Here is a 19,011-nt window from a genome sequence, read left to right on the forward strand (position 1 = left end):
CTGAATCCAATAGAGAATCTGTGGAAAGAACTGAAAACTGCTGTTCACAAATGCTCTCCATCCAACCTCACTGAGCTCGAGCTGTTTTGCAAGGAGGAATGGGAAAAAATGTCAGTCTCTCGATGTGCAAAACTGATAGAGACATACCCCAAGCGACTTACAGCTGTAATCGCAGCAAAAGGTGGCGCTACAAAGTATTAACTTAAGGGGGCTGAATAATTTTGCACGCCCAATTTTTCAGTTTTTGATTTGTTAAAAAAGTTTGAAATATCCAATAAATGTCGTTCCACTTCATGATTGTGTCCCACTTGTTGTTGATTCTTCACAAAAAAATACAGTTTTATATCTCTATGTTTGAAGCCTGAAATGTGGCAAAAGGTCGCAAAGTTCAAGGGGGCCGAATACTTTCGCAAGGCACTGTAGTTAATATTTGCCAGATCTGCTAGATCACATTGCATGTAATTGTAAACAAAACTCACTTATAATCAAGACATGGGTGGACAAACATCGCATCGCTTCTTCTTGTTGCTACCAGCTGCAATCTAGAATGATGAAATCAGTTCAGGAATTTTACAAACATCACTCACTCACTCAAATTAAATCTATTTATATAGCCCTTCGTACATCAGCTGATATCTCAAAGTGCTGTACAGAAACCCAGCCTAAAACCCCAAACAGCAAGCAATGCAGGTGTAGAAGCACGGTGGCTAGGAAAAACTCCCTAGAAAGGCCAAAACCTAGGAAGAAACCTAGAGAGGAACCAGGCTATGTGGGGTGGCCAGTCCTCTTCTGGCTGTGCCGGGGGGAGATTATAACAGAACATGGCCAAGATGTTCAAATGTTCATAAATGACCAGCATGGTCCAATAATAGTAAGGCAGAACAGTTTAAACTGGAGCAGCAGCACGGCCAGGTGGACTGGGGACAGCAAGGAGTCATCATGTCAGGTAGTCCTGAGGCATGGTCCTAGGGCTCAGGTCCTCCGAGAGAGAGAAAGAAAGAGAGAATTAGAGAGAGCACACTTAAATTCACACAGGACACCGAATAGGACAGGAGAAGTACTCCAGATATAACAAACTGACCCTAGCCCCCCGACACAAACTACTGCAGCATAAATACTGGAGGCTGAGACAGGAGGCGTCAGGAGACACTGTGGCCCCATCCGAGGACACCCCCGGACAGGGCCAAACAGGAAGGATATAAACCCACCCACTTTGCCAAAGCACAGCCCCCACACCACTAGAGGGATATCTTCAACCACCAACTTACCATCCTGAGACAAGGCTGAGTATAGCCCACAAAGATCTCCGCCACAGCACAACCCAAGGGGGGGGGGGGGGGGGGGGGGGGGGGGGGGGGCGCCAACCCAGACAGGATGACCACATCAATGACTCAACCCACTCAGGTGACGCACCCCTCCCAGGGACGGTATGAGAGAGCCCCAGTAAGCCAGTGACTCAGTCCTTGTAATAGGGTTAGAGGCAGAGAATCCCAGTGGAAAGAGGGGAACCGGCCAGGCAGAGACAGCAAGCTTTTCCGTTCACCTTCCCACTCCTGGGCCAGACTACACTCAATCATATGACCCACTGAAGAGATGAGTCTTCAGTAAAGACTTAAAGGTTGAGACCGAGTTTGCGTCTCTGACATGGGTAGGCAGACCGTTCCATAAAAATGGAGCTCTATAGGAGAAAGCCCTGCCTCCAGCTGTTTGCTTAGAAATTCTAGGGACAATTAGGAGGCCTGCGTCTTGTGACCGTAGCGTACGTGTGTACGTATGTACGGCAGGACCAAATCAGAGAGATAGGTAGGAGCAAGCCCATGTAATGCTTTGTAGGTTAGCAGTAAAACCTTGAAATCAGCCCTTGCTTTGACAGGAAACCAGTGTAGGGAGGCTAGCACTGGAGTAATATGATCAAATGTTTTGGTTCTAGTCAGGATTCTAACAGCCGTATTTAGCACTAACTGAAGTTTATTTAGTGCTTTATCCGGGTAGCCGGAAAGTAGAGCATTGCAGTAGTCTAACCTAGAAGTGACAAAAGCATGGATATATTTTTCTGCATAATTTTTGGACAGAAAGTTTCTGATTTTTGTAATGTTACGTAGATGGAAAAAAGATGTCCTTGAAATGGTCTTGATATGTTCTTCAAAAGAGAGATCAGGGTCCAGAGTAACGCCAAGGTCCTTCACAGTTTTATTTGAGACGACTGTACAACCATTAAGATTAATTGTCAGATTCAATAGAAGATCTCTTTGTTTCTTGGGACCTAGAACAAGCATCTCTGTTTTGTCCGAGTTTAAAAGTTTCCGAGTTTTCACTCACTCACTCACTCACTCAGATTGTTACAGCAGGCCAAGGTAGGAGAGTCAGACACACACACATGCAACATCACTCACACTTACTTCCGGTATTGAAGTTGTTGGTTCTGTGGGTCGGGCAGATGGTGCACCAGCATCCTCCTCCTGAATCCTCCTCACAATGACTGCAGAAGCTGTGGTCCTTGAGATATGTCGCCTCCTATGGATTTGAGGTCTTGTCCAGCTCCTCGAGAAAGACCCTTCTCCTCTGGAGCTTCCCTCTGTTCCAATCTGGGTTCAACGCCATCCAGATGACAAACGCGTCGTATGCCGAGATGTTGAAGAATATGAGAAGTGCCCAGCGTAGGGTTCTTCTTTTGCAGCTGTGGCCAGTCACCAGCTTGTCTAAATGGTCCCTCCGTACTTTTGTGGCATTGTAATCAGTTAACATTTCTGATGTTTCTGGCTACAGATTCTCCCATCAGGGTACTCATGAGTACCATATTTTTGCCTCTATTTGGCAAGTAGGACACTAGGGAAGTGTCGGCCGTGAACACAAACTTAGAGGAATTGATAGGCCTGTTCCATGTATTCAAGAGCTGAGGTAGGAGCTGTGGGTTGTTTTTGCGTACTGTTCCTACCATCGTCAGCTTCCTCTTGAGGAGCTCCTGTCCCAGATTGTGCGAAGTAAAAAAAAAGTTATTGCATGTTGTGGTCACAGAGCCTGTGTCATGTCCAGGACAACCCGCAACCCTTGGTTCTTCTCAGGGGCTCCTCCACCTGGCCTCCCCGTATAGGGTTAAGACGGTATGTACTGCCTAACGTTTGGCACAGGGTTGTAAAACAGGGGAAGGCGGTACACCCACTTGTCCCACACTGACCTGATTACAGCTGGCTTGTCTCTCTGCCGCCAAGCTGGTCTGGTGTCTCAGTTATCGAAGGGGATAATCCTGGAAATAATGTGGAAGTCTTCAAGAGACATTGTTGCGCGGAAAAGTTATCTGCCAGCTTCTGCATCCGACGGGGATTCCCCATTGGATCTGAAAACACCAGCAAGAATAAGAACCCCAAAGTATGCTTGTAAATGGTCCCTCTCCTTCCATCTCTCTCCAAAAATCCACTTTTCCCTCCAAATTAGTGCAGTCCAGAATGCTTTTCTGGATGGAGTCTGGAATGAACAGTTCAAAATAAGACTATGTCCTGCACATGAGTATCCGCCATCCGCGTCGGCCCTGGTTGCATCCTTATCACATTGGCAGCCATGCGGGTGGCTCATTCCTTGGGCAAGAAGACCATTCAATTTCACAATTTTTTAACATCCATATTTCTCCTCCTGCAGGCTGATGGGCTGGTCCTGGGGAATGCTGAGGGTCAATCTCATCCTCTCCTTCCAACTCACTGTCAGACTCCGAATAGACAGAGACATGATCCTCATATTTCGAAAGACTCCTTCCACATTAGCTTCTCTCTCTGCGAAAATAATTTTAAGGGCCCTCTGAGCAGAGATCATTCTTGCCATACTGATCGATTGTGACAAGGAGCTACCCTCCAATTTGCACCTGGCTGGGGTAGTGTGGGAAACCCTTTTTTTTTTTTTTTTACAATGTATCAAAAAAATGTAATGTAATAACATTGTTCAGGTTCCCGCAAGACATTGTGTAGTTTTACACACTACAAAGGGTAAAGAGTGCAAGACAGCAGGAGACAGGTTCTTGGTGCTATGTTGAAACAGCAGTGCATGACAGACTCAATGAAAATGTGTTCTTTTACATGTTCTTCACAGAAAATGAGCCATGAGTCCAATGAGTCTCAGGTTGAAAAAATTATTAAATTGTATAATTTGTATTTTAGTAAACATTGAAAATGGGTTCCACAGACCTGAACACTACACTAGGGTTAAAGGTATTTTTTTAAACTTTATATATTTTTGAGCTCTTATTGAAGCGATAGAACAGTGTTGGAAAGATGGGGAGGGCGAATCAAAGGGCAGTAAGACGGATTCGAACCCATGCCGGCTATAACCACACAGGCTACCTACCATACATAATATTTTTGAGAATGAACATCAGATAAGTGCATGCTTGAGTACATTGAATTGTCACAATCCCAATTCAAAACAGTCCTTTTTATTTATATGTACGTTTACATGCTCCTTTTCTCATTGCATTCATCAGAAGTTCTATTTTTTTTAAAATCACATTTGACCTCGGCCAAACTGAGATTTGCTACTTCTTTCCTATCACTAAGTGTTCACCAATGCAGTTGAAGAGAAATAGTAAAGTAGTAAAAAAAGGTGGGGTTGTCCAGATAAACCAGCTGCCCTATTTCATTCTGAGCAAAATATCTAGATTTAGGTAATAACATATAAAAAGTGTAATGTGTAAAAAAAAGTATTTGGTTTATGTCAGTACAAAATACACATGGCAGATACCGGCAGATTACAGGGTGCAAGTTAGATATAGTTTGAGATTCATTGGTATACGAATATAAACGGCTCTTTGCTGTTAAAAATTATTACAATGAACAGACCTAAGTACAATTGTATGTTGTGGCTTATTACACTACAGTAATAAACAGAGTCAATGCATTATTCTAGAATTAGGTAAAGAACAAATGGGGGACAAACGTTGATCCTACATCATCAACAGGGTTCTATTTCACAAATAAAATTGCCAGTTTTGAGAAGTCAAATTATTCATCAAAACATCTAAAATATTTTTAGGGTCACAGAATTGAGTCTGAATCAACTCACAAATATGGAACATATTCAGAATCTTTCCGAAATGTAGATGGCTATCCTGCTTTGTGTGAAATATCACCCAGGGGGAGAGTAGGCTAACTGTTAATTACATCTATATGAAGGTTTGCAGGACTAGTGCTACACATCCTCTCTAAACAAACAAGTTACTTCATTACAAATGTAGTTTACGGAAGTTCAATTAGGAAGGCTGGTCTGAATGCTTGGTTAACTTGAAGCATAACATAATTATATGGGTATAGTGGGAATGAATACGAACGTATTATCATCAGCATAGCGGCCTTCTCTTTCCTATTAGCCACATCCGGAATGTAATTCATTATTTACCTTATATCCCATAAGCACCGCACAATAATGCACATTCCTCATGCCTGCTGTTCAACTTATGAGCTCACACTTATAATTAGCATCGTCCTCTCTCGCAACCAATGGGCAATCTTACGATGTATTTATATGTCAACTTACCCATGTTCTCTCACTTTCTCATCAAGTTGTCGACAACCATCCCCTCCCCCAGTTATCATAACGGGCAGCGGGGTTGGTTTCCGATGCCAGCTGCCCAGAGACGAGGCCATACCGCAAATTTAAGAAAATTCCATATTACATTATGTATTACATTATGTCTCTGTTGTTAATTCAGTTAACCCTGTATACTATTGAACATTACATAACACCAACATTATAAATACACTGCATTTGTTGTCATTGTTGGACCCACAAGTATTTTGGTTGATAGGAATGATGCCTTGTCTGCAGCTTTTCAACGGATCTTCATTAGCTTTGACTCATTCATTTAATACAGTTCAAAAACGAACTCCTTGATGTACATGGCTGGTAAGCAGTGTGACAAAAAAATTGCAAACAGCATTACAATAAAAATGACTTAAAAAGCAGGCCTACACCTGTCTGCACAGACAAAAAGTACCTGGACACGCCTAAACTTCCACCCAATCATTTTAAAATAAACAATAGTACTTTAGTGTCAAACTACTTTTGCCTACCAGTCCGTAAGTTGAAGTTGTGCAAAAAATATATATTATGTGGTCATGGATACTACACCGTGAAAAAATACCAGTGTTTCAAACATTTGTTTCCACTCTCATTCTGCTTATTCTTTATCTCACTCGTTTCCATGCGTTTTTTCAAAAATCTAATTTGTCTAGTCAGTTTAACTGGGCTCCCTTCCTTTTCTGTTGTAGGTATGAATAACAGCACCCTCTAGTTTCTAAATGATCCCCTTCCTTCCTGCAACGTCAAACCAGTGACTTACATCAGCTTGACCCAATGTCGGAGGCCACCTAAAACACAGTATCTGTGAGATCTCCCCCTTACCATCCCTCCTCTCTCACTCTTTCTTCAGGCTGTGGACTCATCTCTTGCTCTCTTCTCATCTAGCTCAAGGCCTCCCTTTACATCCTTACTCAATAATGAAATAACAAAACCGTAAATACAAAAAGTATAGAAAAAAAGTTTGAAGATGCTAATTTCTGTCTGAATGAAACCATAAAAATGTGTAACACCACTTTGCCCACCATTGACGTAAGCAAGCTCTCCCACACACACACATCCCTGCCCCATTCACCAAACAGTTTTTTTTTGCATTTCCAAGTGTATATCTCTCCTCCCCTTGCCCAATTTTCCCATTTCCCTCCAGGTAAGTCAGATAAGACTTGCATCAGTGGTGAGGTGAGGAGGTTTTGGTCTCTGTGACAACAGTGCTATGCCAGGGGAGGGGACAGTTAAAGGAGGGTGCAGGGGCAGCCATCGCTCTTCCGTTTTCCTGTGTGGTTTGCAGGTAGAGGGGGACTCTCAGTCTCCTGAAACTTTCTGTGTTAAAAAAAAAAAAAATGAGAGAGAGAGAGAGAGTGAGGGAAAAAGCATTGGATGCTTCGACTCAGGAGCAGGCTATAATGGACACCACAACATCTGTCCCTCAACTTTGCCTCTAGTCACCAACTATTCTAATCATCTAGCTATAAACATGATGACCTATTAAAAAGTACCTTACAGCTTTCTGCAACATAATAAAATATTTAAAACAGCCTACCTTGCAGCTAGCTGTTAATGCTGTGACATTACCTTATAGCTCGCACCACCTCCAGGAAGGCTTCGTCTACGTTGTAGCGGTTCTTAGCCGAGGCCTCCATGTAATGGATCCTGTTCTCTCTGGCAAAGCCCTGGGCCTCCTCTCTGGAGATCTACGGGCAGTACAGAGAGAGAGGTACATGCACTCAGGTTAAAAGCGAGCTGCTCGCCAGGCGAGTTTCATTTCCGCATTCCATTAAACTGTGTAAGATTAGGAAGTTGCTATTAGATCTAGCCAAAGAAACACTTGTAGCCACTCGCCACCTGTTGGCAACTCAAATGTATTTTCAAGGCCTGAGATTTTGAACCAGTAGGATCTAAATTTGCATTAAAGCTAGCAGAAGATCTCTTTTAACAATGAAGACCAGTACCACTCTCGACTGGTCCAGGTCAGCCTTGTTCCCCACCAGCACCATGGGGAAGTCATCCCGGTCCTTCACTCTCAGTATCTGGGTGTGGAACTTGTGGATCTCATTGTAACTGAAAAAAGGGAAGGAAAGTGGTCGAAACGAGAACACATTAGGAACTGATCACAAGTGCTTTATGTCCTTAAAGGTGCAATCCATTAATTCAATTTACTGTAAAAAACAACAAGTGTATATACCCCCTAAAACAGAGGCATATTCATTTGCATAAATCCAACTTCTTTTTTGTTTGTTGAATTGTATACTCTTATTTAAAAATGTACAAAGATGACAGCACAGTGACAACAAACATTCAAACATGACAACAAACACTAGAAGTGGGAGGGGTAGCCTGTGTCCTACCAGGACACAAAGGACATCTATCGAACCCTGCCAAATCAAGCCAGGAATCCTGTGTGACCTGGCAGGAGTCAAGTCTGGGGGGAAAGGTACAGTTCATAAATAAATACAAACAATTGTTATATTAGGCTAAGCTCTACATATGTTCTTAGAATGTTGTGTTTGTACTTAGACTCGTCGCCGCATGGGTACAGAACTTCTGCAGTGCACCTTTAAGACCCATTCTACAGCCCATAAGAGGGCAAGGGTTTGTTGCAATTCATAGGAGCTTCACAACTAATCTAAACTAATGGCACACATGAACTCTGTTAAGGTGCAATTGCACCCATCCACCTTTCAATTCAGAGAGAACTACTACAGCAGCTCATTACGCTGCCTGTATTTGACACTATGTCATGAATGCGACACTTATGAGAGGTGAACGCCTATAACAAGTCTCACTTCCCCTAGTTACTGTAGCATTATTTGATTAGTGTTGCACGGCCGAAACCAGAAAACTCAGAATAGACTAAGTGTAATACTGACCATGGCTTGAATGCCTCAACACCTCAAGGAATTAATAAATGATCATGAGTGTGCTGCGTTTGCGTCACAAATAGGGATGTTAACGGTTAACCGTTAAAATCGGTTGGCAGCCAAAAATGTATTTGACCAGTCATGCTTATTGGTCTCTACAGGGATCATCAACTAGATTCAGCCGCTGGCCAATTTTTATTGAACAGACGGTCGGGGGGACAGAACATCATTTAAAAAAGTTAGACTGTAAATTGTACGACAAAAACAGATCTAAATGTTGACTAAAATAATAATTTCAAACCTTGATTACATTTGGGAACATTGCCCTGCGTAGGGTGCGGTCTTTTGGATGGGACGTTAAACGCGTGTCCTGACTCTGTGGTTATTCAAAATCCGTTGGCGCTTATTGTAAGAGTAGGGGTGTTCACCCCATTGTCATGGCAAAATGTTCTACCTGGCCACATTCCATCATGGCCACTTAATAATCCCCTTCATTCCTAATCGCATACATCACTCCTCACCTCTCCACCTGATGTGTAGTGGTCGCTGTGCATCTCTGAGGTGTGAGGGGAGTCTTCCCCTGACTATATAAAAGTGCTTTGAGTACCTCAGCTGGTAGAAAAGTGCAATATAAATCCATATTTGTAATGATTATTATTTGAATATGATCACATCTCTATGCATGGGAATATATTTCCAAAATAAAAAACTCACTTGGAGCCGATTTCCTGGTGTTTATATAGTCTTCAAATCAAATCAAATGTATTTATATAGCCCTTCGTACATCAGCTGATGTCTCAAAGTGCTGTACAGAAACCCAGCCTAAAACCCCAAACAGCAAGCAATGCAGGTGAAGAAGCACGTGTAGTCTTAAGTCCAACAATGAAAATTCAAATGTATTTATTGCTCAGAAAACTGGGGGTGGGGGAGGGGGGCAAATAAAACCACCCACAGGCCAGATTCGGAAGTTTTGGGGAACCTGAGTCTATAGGTTACTTTGCAGAATTATTTTACATTAAAATTGCCGCATGTGTATTTTCAATAGTCGTCATAAATAAAATGTATCACATGTGCACAGCATACAGAGAGCCTAGTTTGTGGAGAGGAATAGCCTACCAGACAGTGCGAGAGTAGCTCCTCAAAAAGCCTGTAGGCTACTGGAGTGAAACCTGCTTTTGTAAGCCCAGTCATTGCACAACAAACAACAATTCTAAATGCAACCGCGTGTTAAAACCTTGTGGCCATGACTAAAAAGGAGCTATTTTTATTTCTTAATCTCAACTCGTAAAGCGAGCCTCCCATTTGCCATAAGCTATTAATGAAAAATGTCTGGTCTTTGTATGCATATGCATGCATAGTATCAGAGGAAGAGGCAAGGCGCCAAAATCTGTCCAATGTGTTTCTATGGGCTTATTTTGGACCTAAGATTGTCGCCTGCTTTCCTGCCTTGGGACGACTCCCATTGTTAGAGCGGAAAAATAAGCATCTCATCATTATATACATATCTCTGATAATATTTTCTGTTGGTCATTTTAATGTCCCAAATTTTTTTTACCCTTCATTGGACTGGTTAATGAGGGTCAGTTAGTTGGCAGCTAAATTTACCAAAATGTGCATCCCTAATTGCATACAGTGACGTTGCCTTCCTGAAACCTTGAGTACTGTATCCCTGACAAATGCTTTAGCTCTGAGGACTTCATAGTATGTTGTGTAGTTTGGAATACTGTTTTGAATCTATAGCTTGCCTATGACTCGAGATTGTCTGGGTGGATGCATTCACCCAGATGATTCTTACCTGCCAGTGTCATTCAGAGCGAACACCAGCAAGAAGCCTTCTCCTGAGCGCATGTACTGCTCCCTCATTGCCCCAAACTCCTCTTGACCTGCTGTGTCCAAGACTGACAGACACACACACAGACAGACAGAGATTCAGATCTACATACACAGGGATAAATATGTATAGTGACATACAGTGCATTCGGACAGTATTCAGACCCCTTGACCTTTTCCACATTTTGTTATGGTACAGCCGTATTCTAAAATTAACCCCCCCCCCCCACATCAATCTACAAACAATACCCCATAATGACAAAGCATTATACCCCAGTCAGAAGTCCTGAGTCGGTTTCAATCAAGGATCTCTGTACTTTGCTCCATTCATATTCCCCTCGATCCTGACTAGTCTCCCAGTCTCTACCGCTGAAAAACATCCCCACAGCATAATGCTGCCCCCCCCCCCCCCACATGAATGCCTCGTTTGTAAATTATGTCCGAGGGTTGGACATAATTTACAAACGAGGCATTCATGTTTTGTGAATCTGCCAGATTTGGATAGAAAACACTCTAAAGTTTCTAAAACCGTTAAAATTATGTCTGTGAGTGTAACAGAACTGATATGGCAGGCGAAACTCAGAGGACAACCCCCCCCCCACACTATTTTCAATGGCTATCACTTTTATTATAAGGCCAAGTCTTCCCAGATTGCAGTTCCAAGGGCTTCCACTAGATGTCAACAGTCTTTAGAAAGAGTTTCAGGCTGGTTTTTGGAAGAATGAGCCAGAAATTGTAGTTTTTCTAAGTGGCTCCCATTCTGGCTGTAGTGTTTCCAAGCACGTGGAAGAGAGCGCGTTCTTTGGTATTATTCTCCGGTAAAGACAATATGGATTCTCTGTCTTAAATTTTATTGTTTATTTACGTATTAGGGTACCTAAGGTTTGATTATAAATGTTGATTGATTTGTTTGGAAAAGTTTATTAGTAACGTTTTGGATTAATTTGGAATGCATTTTGATGGAGGGAAACTGGGTGGATTATTGACTGAAGCGCGCCAGCTAAACTGAGTTTTTATGGATATAAATTAGGACATTATTGAACAAAAAGACCATTTGTGATGTAGCTGGGACCTTTTGGAGTGCCAACAGAAGAAGATCAAAGGTAAGGCATTTTTTACATCACTATTTCTGACTTTTGTGTCACACCTGCCTGGTTGAAATATGTTTTTCATGTGTTTGTATGCAGGGAGCTGTCCTCAGATAATCACATGGTTTGCTTTCGCCATAAAGCGTTTTTGAAATCTGACAACGGCTGGATTAACAAGAAGTTAAGCTTTATTTTGATGTATTACACTTGTGATTTTATGAAAGTTAAATATTTATAAAACTGTAGTTTGAATTTTGCTCTCTGCAATTTCACCGGATGTTGGCCAGGTGGGACGCTACCGCCCATAAGAAGTACATTACACTACTGCTTGCGTAAGTGATTCAAATAATAGAGGCCTATCTGCTATCATTCAAGAGGTCAGCAGTAAGAGAACTATGGGCCCCAGAGCGGTGGGCAGGGATGCTGGCCCCCTTTCTTTCTGGGAGTGTGCAGGCTGCGTATTTCAACCTGGATCCTGCAGATGCAGGGAACTAAGAAACTAAAAGCCAAAATCTTATCCCGGTGCTGTCTGAATCCACAGGCCAAGCATTTCCATGAGTTGACCTTCGATAGCAATGAGTCAGGGCTGTCAGCAAGAGCCCAAATGTATCAACTAATATGGCTGACCAGGGGTTGGAGAGAGACGGTGTTTCTGGTGCCCACTGAGCCTTCCTCCGGTTCAAGGGGTGCACATCCATGTAATCTATCCCCGTAGTGTTGGACCGCAGAGGGAGCCCCGGTATTAAAAGTCCAAGGAGAGGATGCAGAAGCGATGTAAGATTACCCTAGTTCGGTCACACCTAGTACAGGAGGGAGATTTATGTCAGGAACAGATGTCAGTCTCCTGTATCCATGGGGACACAGTGGCGCAGGTTACGTTAGTTACTCCAAGAGGCAAGTGCACTATGAAGGTGGGGGTGGTGAACCAATTATCAGTACTGCTAGGGAGAGACTAATTTGTTCGAGAGTTTGTGGCGGATTAAACAGAGCAGCCCCAAGACCGCACCAGTGCGTGTAAGCAATGCAAAGCAGTCACTGGCACACTCAGAGAAAACACATCCCCAAAAGGCATGCAACCGATATGCCCCACTAGCACTCCAGGGAGAAGTCACCCAGATCAAGAGCAGGGGAGGAAGAAAATACAATTCAAGATCAGAGGCATAGGCAGCTGTTTCAAGAAAAGACCGGAGGATACATGCTCAGGTCTCACAACGGAGAGCGGAGGAGACCAAGGGCCCGCATGGGGCCCGGTGAGAATATACAGCCAAGATGTTAATTTATCTGATGAGTTGACAGGACAGTTTAGCACCACACAGCTGCAGGACCCAGACCTGGTCTCGGCGCAACACAGAGTGAAGGTGATGGATGGGAAGCACATGGAGAACGTCAATCCCCCCTTATTAAACCCCACTTATTACTGCATAAAGGGCTTACAGTACTGGTGGTTAAGAGAAGGGGCCTAGAGCATATAGAGACATGGTACGGTACCTGGCGCATGTGTTGAGAGGCCACTTGGCAGTAGACAAAACTAAAGAGCACATCATGAGTAGATTCTACTGGCCCCACATTACAAGTGATAGTAGAGAAGTACTGCAAGTCAAGTGACAAGTGCCAAAAATAATGCCTCCGCAACAAATTACAGAAACCAACTCATCCCCCTCCCCATCATTGAAACACCCTTTGAATAGATAGCCATGGATCTGGTAGGTCCTATTCCCAAATCAGCCTTGCACCACCATCCCCCTTGGTGGTTTTCCTATTTTGTTGCATTACAACCTGTAATTTAAATTTATTTAGATTTCATGTAATGGACATACAAAATATTCAAAATTGTTGAAGTGAAATGAAAAAAAATACATGTTTCCAAGAATTTAAAAAATAAATAATCATTTAAATTTTAAAGTGGTGCGTGCATATGTATTCACCCCCTTTGCTATGAAGCCCCTAAATAAGATCTGGTGCAACCAATTACCTTCAGAAGTCACAAAATTAGTTAAATAAAATTAACCTGTGTGCAATCTAAGTGTCACATGATCTCAGTTATATATATACACACCTGTTCTGAAAGGCCCCAGAGTCTGCAACACCACTAAGCAAGGGGCACCACACCTAATCAAGGGGCACCATGAAGACCAATGAGCTCTCCAAACAGGTCAGGGACAAAGTTGGAGAAGTACAGATCAGGGTTGAGTTGTAAAACTATATCAGAAACGTTGAACATCCCACGGAGCACCATTAAATCCATTATTTTAAATTGAAAGAATATGGCACCACAACAAACCTGCCAAGAGAGGGCCGCCCACTAAAACTCACAGACCAGGCAAGGAGGCCATTAATCAGAGGCAACAAAGAGACCAAAGATGACCCTGAAGGAGCTGCAAAGCTCCACAGCGGAGATTGGAGTATCTGTCCACAGGACCACTTTAAGCCATACACTCCACAGAGCTGTGCTTTGCGGAAGAGTGGCCAGAAAAAAGCCATTGCTTAAAGAAAAAAACAAGCAAAGACGTTTGTTGTTCGCCAAAAGGCATGTGGGAGACTCCCCAAACATATGGAAGATGGTACTCTGGTCAGATGAGACTAAAATGTAGCTTTCTGGCCATCAAGGAAAACACTAAGTCTGGCGCAAACCTAACACCTCATCACCCCGAGAACACCATGCCCACAGTGAAGCATGGTGGTGACAGCATCATGCTGTGGGGATGTTTTTCCCATCGGCAGGGACTGGGAAACTGGTCAGAATTGAAGGATGGCGCTAAATACAGGGTAATTCTTGAGAGAACCTGTTTGTCTTCCAAAATTTTGAGACTGGGACGGAGGTTCATCTTCCAACTGTGGGACCCTAAGCATACTGCTAAAGCAACACTCGAGTGGTTTAAGGGGAAACATTTAAATGTCTTGGAATGGCCTAGTCAAAGCCCAGACCTCAATCCAATTGAGAATCTGTGGTATGACAAAGATTGCTGTACACCATTGGAACCCCCTCATTTTGTCTGTCATAGTTGAAGTGTACCTATGATGAAAATTACAGGCCTCTCATCTTTTTAAGTGGGAGAACTTGCACAATTGGTGGCTGACTAAATACTTTTTTGCCCCACTGTATATCTATCCTACCCTGCCTTTCTAAGGTCTTCGAAAGCCAAGTCAACAAACAGATTACCGACCATTTCGAATCCCACCATACCTTCTCCGCTATGCAATCTGGTTTCAGGGTGCACCTCAGTCACGCTCAAGGACCTAAACGATATCTTAACCACCATCGATAAGAAACAACACTGTGCAGCCGTATTCATTGACCTGGCCAAGGCTTTCGACTCTGTCAATCACCACATCCTCATCGGCAGACTCGACAGCCTTGGTTTCTGAAATGACTGCCTCGCATGGTTCACCGACTACTTCTCTGATAGAGTTCAGTGTGTCAAATCGGAGTGTCTGTTGTCCGGGCCTCTGGCAGTCTCCATGGGAGTGCCACAGGGTTCAATTCTTGGACCGACTCTCTTCTCTGTATACATCAAGGATGTCGCTCTTGCTACTGGCGAGTCTCTAATCCACCTCTACGTAGACGACACCATTCTGTATACTTCTGGCCCTTCTTTGGACACTGTTAACAACCCTCCAGGCGAGCTTCAATGCCATACAACTCTCCTTCCATGGCCTCCAATTGCTCTTGAATATAAGTAAAACTAAATGCCTGCTCTTCAACCGATCGCTGTCTGCACCTGCCCGCCTGTCCAACATCACTACTCTGGACGGCTCGGACTTAGAATATGTGGACAACTACAAATGCCTAGGTGTCTGGTTAGACTGTAAACTCTCCTTCCAGACTCACATCTAACATCTCCAATCCTAAATTAAATCTAGAATTGGCTTCCTATTTCGCAACAAAGCATCCTTCACTCATGCTGCCAAACACACCCTTGTAAAATTGACCATCCTACCAATCCTCGACTTCGGCGATGTCATTTCCAAAATAGCCTCCAATACCCTACTCAATAAATTGGATGCAGTCTATCACAGTGCCATCCGTTTTGTCACCAAAACCCCATATACTACCCACCACTGCGACCTGTACGCTCTCGTTGGCTCTCCTTCCAGTTCTCTGCTGCCAATGACTGGAACGAACTACAAAAATCTCTGAAACTGGAAACACTTCTCTCTCTCACTAGCTTTAAGCACCAGCTGTCAGAGCAGCTCACAGATTACTGCACCTGTACATAGCCCATCTATAAATTTAGCCTAAACAACTACCGCTTTCCCTACTGTATTTATTTTGCTCCTTTGCACCCCATTATTTCTCTCTACTTTGCACATTCTTCCACTGCAAATCAATCATTCCAGTGTTTTACTTGCAAAGCCAACTTACAAAGCCAACTCGTCATCTGTTTTACACCACTCCTCGCTACCGCATAGATCGGAACCCCTCTGGACCGATCCCAGTACACAAAAGCTAGAAATATGCAATATCCTTCTTTTGCATATTTGGGTATTATTCTAATGAGCTCTGCCTCCAAACAAGACCAGTTTTGGTTGGTCCCGACCAGACCAAATCTGAACCAATCATAGATGTCTGTGTTTCTCAAGTTTGGACATTACAATACAGCACAGTAGAGTACAGTTCAGTACAGTAGATATTGGGCGGATTGACCAAATTTCAATTACTTTTCAACATCCATGGAGGTCCGTTGTCGGTTGGTGCTCAGTGGTTGAGGATGCTTGTTATAGTAAATGGAAAGAGGGTAGGTGGTTAGGTGTCATGGTAGGTATCAGTAAGAGTTGGGAGAGGTGACATTAACTGGAGAGAGATTAAAAGAAGAGAGCGGCAGAAAGGAGAGAAAGAAAAAAAGAGAGAGAAAGAGAAAAAGAGAGAGCAAGAAAAAGAGAGCGAGAAAGAGAAAAAGAGAGAGCAAGAAAAAGAGAGCGAGAAAGAGAGAGCGGTTGTCGAGACCGTTTTCACAGTCTTGCTTTGACCACCAGACGACAGAAAGAGAAAGAAAACAGTTATGAGCAGAAGATAACAGTATGCCAGTTGAAGGGAGGACAGTAGCAGGTGACCCACATTGGACCCAAATGTTCCGTGTAGTGCAGTTGGTAGAGCATGGCACTTGCAATGCCAGGGTTGTGGGTTTGATACCAGTATGGGAAAAAGTACAAAAATGTATTCACTCACTACTGTAAGTCGATCTGGGTAAGAGCATCTGCTAAATGACTCAAATGTAAATGGTTTGTGACTACTATGACTTCCCATTTTAGCCAATTCAATCGCAGTAATTCCGTTACTGATTGTTCGGTAATTCCATTACGGATTTGGTAACAGAATTACAAGTTTTAATCACTTAATAATTCATAAACAAACTTGATATCAGTAAAACCCCTTTTACGAATTATTAGGTCTACCTTTGCTTGTTACTTATGTGAACTTTCATTATCCTCCTTAGAAAATATTTTAGATGTGCGTGTTTCTGGTAACAGGATTACAAGACAAGGCAATGTTTCTTAAACTTACAGAAGGCAAATCATTTCTCTGTAACTAAATACAAGTATTCATATTAGTTGGCAGGAGTCTTTACTTCAACATTGTGTTTTGATGTATTTATAATACCTTAAAAAATGATCTGGTAGATGTTGTCCAAGAGCCCTTTTACATCTGTACAACCAGATTTCGAAGCCTTTGATTATTCCTCATTTTTAGGATGGAAATGGTTAAAAGCATATATATGTCTTAATTTAAAAAATAATAATATAGACTTCGCTTTCATTTGACACTCAATTTGACATGTTCCTATGAACTTCACGCTGGTCCTCATGGGTCCTTTTAGATGTAAATGCCCAGGGTTAACCGACTCGACAGGGGCCAACAGGCCATAGTGCACTTACATATTGTTATCTTCCTTGAATAAGAACACAGACGGACAGAAACACTTTTGTTACGGCATAGTGAAAAGACTACACCTTGGCTTAGAGCATCAACATCTGCCAACTGCAAGTCATAACAGAGCAGATGTTGGTGAATCATACAGACAGATTTGGCCTTGCTCACTCACCGACTCAAGTAGTTTACGCTTTCCCTCTATTCTTGGAGCAAAGAACGTCAGTAAACTTACAGTATGACTTACTGTCTAATCGTGTCTCTTTCCCATCCACTGTGCATATTTTGGTGTAGGAGTCCTCGATGGTTGGGTCATAATCCGATACAAAGTATGACTGCGAAAAAGATAGGAGAGCATGGGTCAAGATTGTGTGGGTTGGCCAATATGGGTTAATATGCACAAGTTCAATGACCACTACAACATACTAGTCACATCAGAAGATGTGACAAATTCAAGACAAACAAAACAACACACAGTTGACAATGTCCAAACAGTTGGGGGATTCTCTCACCTGAATGAATTGTATGGTCAAGGCACTTTTCCCCACACCGCCCCCGCCCACGACGACCAGCTTGAATCTCTCCTCATCAGCAGACATGATTAGTTTCGTAAAATACTTTCAACAATTGTCTAAAAACGAAATGATAAAACTGACTAGCTTATAGGATCTATTGACTAAGTGTAATTTAGTAATCCGCAGGGTAGATGAGGGGGGAAAATGAAAGTCCACTTCTCCCACGATTGAGCGAACTACTTTTATCAAGGTAACGTTAGCTCATAGAAAAATCCGAGAAGGTAGTTGGGTTTTTACCTCGGTATTACGCCAATATATTTAACTTGAATTACCTACGATAGGTTATCAATATCGCAAATATAAAATGTATAGTTCGTTTTCTGATACTATTTCATAACATTGAAAAGTTTAGTTTTAGTCTGGCCCAGTGTTGTAAACGATCCACAAAAGTCGCCTCTAACCCCAATAGTTTCTTATTACTGCTCCTAAAATTCATAGGTCGCTACATAACCAGGTAAAAAAAAAAAGTAATCAAGTATTATTGTTTAAATCTAACGGTTTATCGGCCTCTCTCACATCATTTTTGTCAGGTGAAAAGCCTTCCGCACCCGCCTTAAGTAAATTAGGCTACCGATGCCAACTTTGTGACTCCAGAGGAAAGAAAAATATGAGCTTGATTATCAACTACCCCGTCAAACTTCAACGCACTTGCCTAACTTGCATTATCTCGAGATTGATCCGTCTACATATCTCTTCAGACGCAATATATACAAACGTTTGTGATGTCTAAGTTACAGGGTTTTTCTTGGCGATGTGTTCATTTTTCCCTCGTCTTCACGGACTTATTTTTTCATCGCTCCAAGGCAACTTTTGTTTCTCAACCAAGAAGGGTTTCTCGAAATCTCATGCATATGTAAAACCAGGCGTGTCTTACCGACACTGTTTCCTCATTGTATAAATTCTCACGCTTCTCCCTCTTTTCATGAATCAGCAAAGGCTCTATTAGAATGAGATACATTCTAAAAATGTTTATTTAATTAACACTGACCGTTTATTCGTGAAACTGAAACAATACGGTTAAACCAGATTTTAAATGAGTTAACTATAGTATTCACACATTATGTGTACTACATTACGTTTACTACCTTATTTGGCCGTTGAGCCCAGTTGTATGAAGGTCTAGACATTCATTTGTTTAATGAGGAATTTTACAGCAGAGTGTACATATATCTAGGGCAGGGGAGTATACCTATAAAGCTGCTTTTGCAACATATTGGGGGGGGGGGGGGGGGGGG

General features: G+C 42.5%; 1 protein-coding gene across 1 annotated transcript; it reads right to left on the reverse strand.

Annotated features, from left to right (window-relative positions):
• Positions 1-4,400: 4,400 nt before the first annotated feature.
• LOC109898233 (ras-related protein R-Ras-like) lies at positions 4,401-18,670 on the reverse strand. Its single transcript, XM_020493119.2, has 6 exons — positions 17,714-18,670; positions 17,449-17,536; positions 10,213-10,315; positions 7,509-7,617; positions 7,132-7,250; positions 4,401-6,879 (listed from the first exon to the last, which is right to left on the reverse strand). The coding sequence occupies exons 1-6, from the start codon at positions 17,798-17,800 to the stop codon at positions 6,792-6,794; spliced, it is 594 nt and encodes a 197-aa protein (XP_020348708.1). The 5' UTR covers positions 17,801-18,670; the 3' UTR covers positions 4,401-6,791.
• Between the last annotated feature and the right edge of the window lie 341 nt (positions 18,671-19,011).

The sequence above is a fragment of the Oncorhynchus kisutch genome, linkage group LG10, assembly GCF_002021735.2.
Source record: "Oncorhynchus kisutch isolate 150728-3 linkage group LG10, Okis_V2, whole genome shotgun sequence".
NCBI classification, from domain to species: domain Eukaryota; kingdom Metazoa; phylum Chordata; class Actinopteri; order Salmoniformes; family Salmonidae; genus Oncorhynchus; species Oncorhynchus kisutch.